The sequence below is a fragment of the Grammomys surdaster genome, unplaced genomic scaffold (assembly GCF_004785775.1).
Source record: "Grammomys surdaster isolate TR1022 unplaced genomic scaffold, NIH_TR_1.0 126115, whole genome shotgun sequence".
Lineage (NCBI taxonomy): Eukaryota > Metazoa > Chordata > Mammalia > Rodentia > Muridae > Grammomys > Grammomys surdaster.
In genome coordinates this window covers 7,905,941-7,916,972 of record NW_021620923.1, presented here as the reverse complement: position 1 = coordinate 7,916,972, position 11,032 = coordinate 7,905,941, and the positions used below count along the sequence as shown (strand labels likewise).

General features: G+C 39.2%; 1 protein-coding gene across 1 annotated transcript; it reads right to left on the bottom strand.

The window, feature by feature from the left end:
* Positions 1–674: 674 nt before the first annotated feature.
* Positions 675–10,771, bottom strand: LOC114611532 (interferon alpha-1-like). Its single transcript, XM_028756250.1, has 2 exons — positions 10,766–10,771; positions 675–1,211 (listed from the first exon to the last, which is right to left on the bottom strand). The coding sequence occupies exons 1-2, from the start codon at positions 10,769–10,771 to the stop codon at positions 675–677; spliced, it is 543 nt and encodes a 180-aa protein (XP_028612083.1).
* Positions 10,772–11,032: the final 261 nt, after the last annotated feature.

The following is an 11,032-nucleotide window of genomic DNA, read 5'->3' as shown; positions in this document are numbered from 1 at the left end:
TGGGGAGAGAATGCTTGAGAGGGAATGCAATGTTCAGAAAGAAGAGAAATATAACCTCACAGACAATAAGAGGACAGTCTTCTATTGTTATTCTCTGCAACACTTTGGTGGTCTTCACTACCCTTGCAATGCTTCACTGGTTTTTGCTGGTCTTTCCTTTTTAGAGAGAAACACACTCTCTGATGTCACTTTAGTGGAGCTTAGAATCTGTCACTTGCAGATTCTCCTGGATGGAGCTGCAGCTACTCATTTGTGTTTGATGTTTGATGTAGGACGGGATTGCTGATACTGACTTGTGTTTGGTGTTTACTATTGGACTTCACTGCTGATATCCTGAGAAAGAAGATTGGAATCACCCTAAAGAAGTACTCCTAAACAGGTCCACAACTCTCTTTCCCTATTAACCGTCTTTCTTTGCTCCCCCTATTGGTAAGCTAGAAGTGAGGTTAAAGTGTTTAAGAACCCTAAATAAAGTAGATTTAGAGAAAAAAAGACTAAGCCTACCTATTCTCTAAATCTATTTCTATGACAATCAGTTTAATAGCAAATTTATTTACTGACGTAGGCAGCCTTAGTTTTAAGTAAGGTGTCTTGGAATCTTTTTTTTTTTTTGAAATCATCGATTTATTCAGGGATCGACAGAATTTCACAAAGGTAGGGTTTCTTTCAGACATTCACAGTGGATGATATACAGTAAGATTCCTGCAGGCCCAGCAGGGCAAGAAATCAAGAGTCCGTCTTCTTTTTCGATGCAGACCCATTTCGTCTGGTGCCGAATCCGAATCTGTGTGTCTGCTTTGAATTGAGAAAGAGAGCATGCTGTCATGAGGGCAGAGATTCCTTCTGCAGGGAGCTTCTCCTCTTCTTGGGCTCCTTCTCCCAGACAGTGGGAATGCTGAAAGGGCCGCTTGGATTTCTACTCTGACAATCTCCCAGGAGCAAGGGCTGTGTGCCTTTCCCTCCAGATAGAGGAAGAACCCTCGGAAGTAGGTACGGATGGCCAGGGCAAAAGGCAGTGGACAGGACTGGTCCTGCTCTCTTGTCCTCTCCAGCACTTGTAGCTCACTCCACAGGCTGCTTAGGAGCTGATCAAGCACCCTCTCTGGCCAGGCAGCTCTGCTGGCCTCTGAGTCAGAGAGGTGGAAGACCTGCCAGAGGATCTGGGAGTAGCAACTGGTGGCTTCTTTTATATGATGTTCACCTTTCCTGTTCTGTAGGTTAAAGTTGAATCTGGGAAGACTTATAAAAACGTTCCTAGGACAAACATAAAATGGGTAAAATGCAAGTTATTTTCATAAAGGAATGCCGCCTCTTAACCATCTGGATATTAGTTAAAATCAGGATTCTCTGGGTATATACAGAGTCATTCCACTGTCTTGCGGCATAGCAAAACGTCTTGAACAGAATTTCACAGTTTGAGGAGAAAAATAGAAAAATACACTTGGCTAGGAGAACATATCCTTCTATGGGTAGAAGTACGACAGAGCAAAGGGAGAATTTAGCAACTTGAATGCTGTTGAAAAGATCATCACACAGCATAGGTTTTCAGGATTGCTTGTGGTGCATGCTCTCTGTGTTGTATTTAGTGCCACAGGTAACTCTATGTACATTATGTCTCATTGGCATCTTAAATCTCCACTCAGGAGTTCATAGTTTAATACTAAAATGAAACAAAAGTCACCTTCAGATAATCTAGGGACCATATGGTCCTTAACTAATGGGGTAGTTGGCCTTACCTGGGGCACTTTCCACTACTTCTCTTTGACAACTAAATTTTGTAATGCATTTGGAAGGGATTATTCAAGGATTTCTCTACCACTCTCTCTCTCTCTCATCTATGGTTCCTGCCTTAACGTCTCTTCATAGTCACCTACTGGCCATTTCTTGGAATGCCAATAGAATAATAGGCACAGAAAGTGAATTCTATGGTTCCTTTCTAAGCACCCTTGGGTATTTATGAGATAAAAAAAAAGCTAGGAAGTGCTTTGACAGCCCCATTATAGCCCTGTTAAAAGGTTTCAGAGTAAAGAACTAATTGAATAATGTAAGAAATTAGAAGTTCATCTAAGAAATCTCAAGATGAAGTTGTCATTTTTTTTTAATGTTATACAGTATTTATGTCTTAGTATCAATATCGGGTAGCTGTTAACAGAAGATAGCTCTTTTCCTTCTTGTCTATGTATTAGTTCTGTTTGTTGGACTCTCCAGTAATTTAAATAAGGCTACTTTGGCAATTATTTATAAAGATATGACAAATGTTATAGGGATGGTTTAGAAAATCCTTCTGTGTATCGTTTGAAGATTTAATTGTAACATCAAGCATCTTAGCATAATTTAGTGATCACCCTTGGTGTCATCTGAATCTGTACTTCCTGGGGGAGGGGAATGACAGCCCTTGTGATGCTTTGCTCCAACTTGAGACTGTCTGTTGTTCTCATTATTCACTCTCCCAATACTAGAATGTCCCAATCTCAAAGTACCTTACCATCCAAATAACACTTTCTGCTGCCTATTTTCCATTATCTTAGCTAACTTGTTGGTTCCACCACAAAGTAGAAATGTTTTCCTTCCAATCTCCCATTAGGTATGCATGTTTTATTTTTTAAACCATTTATCATCCCTCAATTTTCAAGACTTGAATGTCTTGCCAACATAAAACAATGAACTGCTGTCTGAATGGGAAGCAGAGAATGTCAGAGCAGCAAAGACAGTAACTTGGGCCGACAGAAAGGCTAACACTTAAATGCGATTTCTGATTTGGGGGAAAGGAATTATTGGACCTTCTTCATCGCCGTTCACATATTTTGTTGCCCCTCAGGTCTTTCCTTTTCCGTTTTTAATATTAGATTTGGGGAGATTCAATTGACTGCTGTGCTCTACTGCCTAATCAGTCAGTAAAAAAGCACCAAAGTCAAGAAAAATATTTTAAGAGATGTCAGTTCTATAAAAGTCAACAGAGATAAAGAGATTTATTGCTTCTGTCCTCACTGCTGACCTGATTCTATTGGAGTCAGAAATCAAGAAAATCCAATTGTTTGTGTGTGAGTATGAAAGCAAGCAAGCAAGCAAGCAAGCCTGAGAAAAAGATTTAGTTTACAGGGGAAGGAATAGTATTTGTAAGTTGTCAGAAGTTGATATTTTGTGTACTACCTAAATTTCGAGGTTTGTTTTTTTTCTGTTGTGTGTGTAGAAGGCAAAATAAAACAAAATTTGTGCTCCACTGTGTTTATACTCATTTTCCCATTAATTCCTGAATTTTGTAAATCTATATTTAATATCCTTCTACTGTGTGTTCTCAGTTGCTAAAATTCTAACAGTGAACAAAACTGATTTGGCTCTATTTTTATAAAATGCTGGTAATGCTAAAGACAAGATAATCCAACCTTTCAAATAAAGAGGCAGCTGTAGTGAAGCAAGAATGAGAAAAAAAGCTGCTCAAATTATAGATCAATCAACTAGTGATTTCAGTAATTATTGAGTAGCACTTAACTCAGGTCTAACATAGACAAGACTGTAGATTCATTTGAACACTTCTGGGATCCCAGGGACATTGAAGATGCTGAGATGAAGATGTCTGGAACTGATTTGTTTAGGTAGCTTTTCACTGATAGTAAAATCCTGAAAATCCAGTTCCCCCCATGCTGTCTGTATTTCCTTTCCATGTTAAATAAGTAACTCTTCTAAAAAGATGAAAACAAGTGATTCTACCACTTTAGGCTCTTGCACACTTACCATCATTTGCTTTCTGAGTTTATTAAGACACTTGAAAATTAATATCTTTCTTATTAATGGTTTATGAGCATAAGAAAAAAGTACACCAAAAAATCCTAAAGAGGAATTTGTTATTGAAAAATGTCTAAACCCAGATAATTTCTAACTATATTACAAATATGTATGCATATACCCACAGGTAAGTATAGAAATTATCCCTCATTTGAGATGTTTCTCTTTCCAGCAGATGAGAGGAACATTACAAATATCTACAGTTGTTTGAAATAAGCAACAATAGGATGCATAACTCAATTTGGGGGATATATAAAACAGATTATACACATAACATTCAGGGGAACATTACAGAAGAGGGAGCAAAATGATTGTAAGAACCAGTGGATAGAGACATGTGCTGTAAAATAATGTCTACTTTATATGATGGGGGAAGATATGGATTCTCAACAAAATAGTTGCCAAAATAATATCTGCATAATGACCACACCAGAAGACATGACAACAGAATTTGGGGAGATTTCACAAAACTCTACCTCTAGATGAAGAGCATCAGTGAATTCAGAATAGATACCTATGAACCAAATTTAAAGGCAACATTTTAATATCTGAATTAACAATAATACACTAGTAAGCCTTCTACTTAACTTGCAGTGTTCCAATTTAAAGGGCTGAAATGTTTTGTTTATAGAACCTCCTAGAAATCTCAGGATTTAAAATAAAAGAGAAAAATTAAAACTTCAAATATTGTATGAACTTTATCATTCCATAGTGTACAATTTCAAACTACATTCATGGTAGAAAAATAATTAGGATCTACAGTGATGGCTCTGCAAAGAAAAGCATATATTTCCATAGAGTAAATAGATCATATTAGTAGTACTTAGCTGATCATCTAGTTACTAGACATTAATGAGCCTAGGCTCACCAGGGAAACATTGGGGAAAAAGAGTCAACTCAACAAGATAAAAGGGGCTATGGTATCTTCTTAGCTAATGATGACTGCAGTTTATTGAAGAGGCTTTAGATGCCTGAACTGCATTGGTTGAGTTACAGTCAAGAACCAACTAGGCATCTGGAGGGAGACATCATTAAATATTTCAAAACATGAGCAATTTTTCCTTTCTTTTCTTAGCAAAAATATCCCAAGTAGAATCCTGTGGGGAAAAATTACAGGGGGCAGCAGTGGTGTCCCTGGGGGTTTCCATGCTGCAGCTGGTCCCACATGCAGGAGGAATGTCTATGGATCCAGCAGCCTGGAGGATTTGGCAGCGTCAGGCCCCAATGACACAAGGAAGTCCTTGGTTCCAAAAGGGTTTATTGTCATGATGGATGGTGGATGAATCTGGAAGTATGCCCCGTAAGACTCAGGGCAGTCCCGAGTTATATAGGGAGGGAGAAAGGGGGAGGATCTGGGGAGGATCAGGGGAGGATCTGGGGAGACATGCTTAATTTGCTCTGCCCTCTGGCCTTCATTAGTATGTAAATCCCTAGAGCCTGAGGCCTCTAGTCACGCCCCCTACCTGTGCACTTTGGCAAGGGCTGTAATGGCAGGCCTACGTAACTGAGTTTTAAGGAGACTAGACTGCTTTTCAGGACCCTGGGTTCTTGAGGTGCGCTGAACTCCAACCATGACCCACAATACCCTTATGCAGTCCCACATCTCCCCTTTACTTTTTTAAAAAAAGGGGGGGGGGAACACTGTGGTGAAAATTTTGAATGAGGAAGCCAAAATAAAGCACTATGTAGGCCAGAGGGGTTAGCACAATTAAGTCACAGAGTAAGGGGAGTTGGGGGGGGGTAGGGAAGGCAAGGGATCATTGAATCACTTGAATTCAGGTGGTTCAGTTTGAGGGTAATAATATCTGACTAATCTAGATAGACATTACGTTTTTCTCACTAACATGTAACTTTAGCTATTCGACTTTGGCAAGAGAGTTCAACTGTAGCTGGAAGATCTGAATCTGTCCGTAGCACTCAGTGAGCATCTCTGGATCTTGGCATGTCTCTGGATATCAGCATGTCTCTGGAATCTGCAGTCAGGTTGTGTGGCTGCAAGAAGACAGCATGGCCTCTTAGGCAGGTTCTAGGAGGTGACGTTGTCTCCACTGGACTTGTGGGAGCACCTGTAATCACAACAGGGAAGCAGCACCCAAGCAGGGGGATGTCTGCAAAGGGTGTGTAGTAAGCGTTAGGCTACTTGGGATCAGGCATGTCATGGTGTGCCATTGAGATCCTAGAAAGGCAAAGGTTTTTGAGGAAATTTTAGTCTTAGAAGTCACCTTTGAGTCTGTTTTGGATGGGTGAGGAAGAAAAACATCATTTTAATTATGTAGCCAGCAACAATTTGTCTGTAAAAGGAAACTAGTTGTTAATTAAGAGCTGAAAGATGGTGATCAGCATGTTGATTTAACCTGTGGAAATAAATTAGATGACCTTTGAACCTTGAAGAAGTCTTAAAAATTGAAAAAAAATGTTGGGAATATATCACGAGTGTTAGAAAGAAAAGGAGACATTTAAACAAAAAGCAAAAAATTTTGGGTTGAAAAGCATGAACACTGTTGTTTTAGGCATTCCTGTTGGGGGAAAAGGCATTAATGGCAGGAAAGCATGAACACTGTTGCAATTATTCCTGTTGGGGTGAAAAGGTTAATGGTGGATTTAGAAGTAATGGAGGAGGGGCCTGCTCTGCCATGTGGTGACCGGGCTACCACGTGGTGGCTTGGTGTTCTAGCAGAGAGGCCAAGGAATTCCCCCCCCCCTTTTTTTAGGCATCTTAATTGTAGAGGAGAAAAGCTAACCTTGAAGAAAAGCTCAAAGCAAGAAACGTAGGTGTTTGATAGAAGAGTCAGAAGGAGTAAAAGGCTGTGTAAAACTGAGCCATGGCGGGGAGACATGTGGAGGCTGACTTGTAGCTGGCAGTTCCTGGGAGACTGAAGTAGGCACTCCTGAGAGCTCAAAACCAAGGGAAAGAGTCTTTGAACAAGAGTCATTGCAGGCACTGTGTCCTGGAAGATAGTTGTTCGCTGTGAAGGCGCCCTCTCTGTGGAGCCAGGGGATGGGCAGAGTGGAGGCTAGAGAGCTGCCATCTTGCCCTTGAGACATGTGGAGGAGAGAGAGGGAGAGATAGACCTAGTCTTTTGAGCCAGGCAGGAGCTAATGGTAGCTAGGAGTCAGAGAGAAAAACGCTGGCCCAAAACACGTGGAAAGAGAAAGAAAGAAAAAGGGAGACAGAGAGAGGCCTGCCTAGTCTGTGAACTAGGCTGGGGTTACTCATGGTTCCGTGGAGAGGGTCTTGGCGGGCACCAGCGGGGGTACTCTTGGAGCTGGCTTTGCTGGAATCCTCTGCCACCTGTAGGGAACGATGTAGGCCCATACATGGACATGAATCTCTGTTGTGTTGTGGGTCCGTGCGTCTGCCATAATGCAGTAGGCTGGGATTATAGCTCATCATGGCAGGGGCACACACGAGATCTTGGCTGAGTTTATTCCCTGCAACAATGGGGCCCCGCCCAGCATGGGGAATTCTCACTCTGCTTCCGAGGGGGTCCAGAGCTCTTGGATTGGGGATCCCTGGGCCAGAAATTCGTCCATTTTGTTTTCTTCTTTCAGCACTGAATCAACAACATTCCAGAGCAGGACTCAACAGAAATAGATTTTCTATGTTGGTTTGTATAGGCTATTTTCGTTGTTGTTGTATTTCCTTTTTGTTTGTTTGGTTTTTGTTGTTATATTGTGAGTTTTTTTCGTTGTTGTTGTATTTCCTTTTTGTTTGTTTGGTTTTTGTTGTTATATTGTGAGGTTTTTTTTGTTGTTGTTGTTTTTAAAGAGACAGAAAGAACTAGAAGTTGCATGGGTAGAGAGCAGGGGAAGATTGGGAAGTGATTGGTGAATTAGAAACTCTATGATTGGAAAATATACTGCATGAAAATTTAAAAATAATCCATTATAGTAATTTTTTGCTAGAATCAGGTGACAACATTCTAATTTGCCATTGTTAATCTTAGTTTATTACCATTTTATTCTGAATATGGTTTATTGTCTGCTTTCATAAAAAATATTCTGGTATTGGTGCCCGCCAATAAATCAGGTGGTTATTTTATTTATAAAAATCTAAGAGGGAGGTGTCTTCTCTTATTTCTTAGTATTAAATAACTAATTTGAACTCAAATAAAAAATGATTTAGGGTGAAAGAGAACAGTATACAAATTTTTAAGAAGAATATTTCACACACTTGGAATGTATAGCAATGTACTTGGAGATTTGTGAATCATTCCAAGGCTCAAGTGAATTTTAATTCCTTTATTGATTTTTCTACAACTGAGTGTTATAAACTCAGTAAACACTGTTTGATAAATGAGATGAAATTATAGTTCAGCAGACAGACCTGGGATTGACCTCTTAATGTTTGAACAACATATCTTTATGTTGATTATAGAAAAGTCCATGAATCAACCAAGGCTGTTCATATATAGATTGCTATACCTATAAGTGCTAAAACAATACTTTGAATAAAGTATTCTTTTAAAATACAATAAAAAGATGAATAAACTTGTGTCCTTTGAGGCAAAATGTACCTCTGTTAATTCAGAGAAAAAATATTAAAAATAGAAAAGTAGTCTGAGAGTATATTTGTCAGGTAATGTTGCTTTAATTAGTTTTCTACTGCTTGATAAATGCTGTGACTGAGGTAATTTTAAAAGAAAAATATTTAATTGTGTTCATGGTTTCAGAGAGAGAGGAGGAGGTCATGTTGGGAACCGGACAAAATGATGGGAAAACCAGCAGATAGTGAAGAGACTGATCGACAAGACAAGGAAAGTTAACTAAAATATGATGAGTACTATAAACCTCAAAACCTATGCCACCCCATGATACTCCTCTTCCAACAAGGCCATATGTCAAAATGCTTCGACCAAATGGGGGTCAAGTATTTAAACAGATAAATCTGTGGGAGCCATTCTCGTTCAAATCACCATTAATATCCTGTTTTTGCCATGAATTTTACTGTAAAACCTATTTTTAAAATGAAGTTTCAGATTTCAATGCCAGCATTATCTTCAGTGAATTTTATATTCCTTTTCTTACAAGAACTTATTTGTAATTCCATACCTGACTGAAAGAAAATGTTATGCAGACCTGACAAAGTGTGTCATTAAGTCAGTGAATTCTAAAGAAGACACTGTGGCGCCTGATGTGTTGGAAGAAGCACACAAGTGCCAGGAAGATCACTACGGAGACTTCATTCTGAAGAGAGAATAGACAAATGCCAGCAGGGATGTAGACGTTTAAGACTTAAAGCACCAATAAAACAAAATGAGGCATTTAAGATAAACAAAATTGCATCTCTCAAGAAGTCAGAATCTAAAAAAAAAAAAAAAAAAATTGAGGTCATAGTGGCACATGTCTTTAATCCCAGCACTCAAGAGTCAGAGGCAGGCAGATCTATGAGATTGAGTTCCAGGACAGCCAAGACTACACAGAGAAATCATGACTGAAAAACAAACAAACAAACAAACAAAAAAACAAAAAAACAAATAAAAAAGCTGAAATGTTTGGTTTTAAAGGAAATGCAGTGAATACATATGATAGCCTCTCAGAGATCTTACTAGCAGTTTCTTTCTCAACGTCATTGCTTCTCAAGCAGCTATTATCATTTTTAATCAATTTTCCATTTTTGTAATAAATACTAATGAAAGTGAACAGGTCTTATAAATTCAAGTTTTAGCAGTTTCAGGCCAGTACTGGTCAGTAACATTGTAATTGCATATAAATTCAAGTTTTAGCAGTTTCAGGCCAGTACTGGTCAGTAACATTGTAATTGTATCAACTGCAAGTGGTGCATGATAGCATCCCTCTACTGGGAAATTGTCTAACTTGGTGCTAACATGCAAATTGCTAGAGGAGGGGAGAGATTAAGTTCTACTATTCTGTACCATGTAGTTTTTGCTACCCCTGCTTTAAGCTCTGGGAGGACCATGCTACCAGCCCCATCCAGGTTCCCTTGGATCCATGGATGAAACACACACACACACACACACACACACACACACACACACACACTAACTTATTTTTTCAACTTCCCTTATGGCTCAATTGCTGGGCACTTCAAATCTCCTGTAGCATGTTCTTCCCAGTATTCTTAGCTCAGCATCCTAAATCTGCCCTCAATTTTAGTTGCTCAGTTACTTTATTCAGCAACCAAAAACTTCCCTCAGCTTTAGTTATGTTTCTAATGTCTAACCTGGGGAAACAGCCATTGGCTGCTCCACCCAAGATCTCACATGGGTGATCACTTTTTCTTCCTCTGAAGCATGGTGAAATTCCTCTCTCCTCTGTATTTGCTAGCTTGCCTGGGAGTACCTGAAAGTCTTACCTATACTGCCCAACTCATTAGCTACTACCATCTTTATTAATGGTTCAAGAACCAATTGGGGAAGAGGACTTTAGCATTAGAACAAACCCTTACACTATTCCCTTAAAGGGAATTCTCCAATGACCAGAAGTCTACAAACTATACCTCACCTCTTACAATCACATGACTCCTAATAGTATTACTGTCTAGATACTAAGCCTTCAGGAGACAAATATGACTTCACATTCCATTATTGAGAATAAAACAAGCCCCATGGTCATCTTAAGCTCTTTAGCCAAACTCCTCACAACGTCATTCAAGATAAATCCAAGTTCCACACTCATCTTGCATCTCATCAGTTACCATCATGCCTCTCATCAGTTACCATCATGCTAATACATAGCAATGATAACATAGGGATTTACTATTTCGTTAATGACATATTTCATCCTTGGGAGATATGGTGGTTTGAATAGGAATGGTCTGCTTACGCTTACACATTATAATGCTTTTTTTTTAGCAGGGAGTGACACTATTTGATAGGATTAAAAGGATTGGGAGGTGTGGCCTTTTTAGAGAAAGTGTGTCACCAGGGGTGGGCTATGACATTTCAAAAGCTCATGCCAAGCCTAGAGTGTCTATTTCTGCCTGGTAATAAAAAGATAGCTGTACTGATCCAGGACCTACCTCCATGTTGCCATGCTCCTTGATATGATGACAATGGACTAAACATCAGAAACAGTAAGTGAGTCCACAGTGCAATTCTTTCTCTAATAATAGTTGTCTTAGACACAGTGCCTATTTATAACAATGGAAAAATAGCTAACACAGGAGCGATTCTTTTGTCTTTCCATAAGACAGAATGTTCAGGTTCCTAAGGTACAGAGGTCTCCAGGAACATTACTATCATATATCAGTCATCACATATCATTAATATTATGTGGCAGTTGCTTT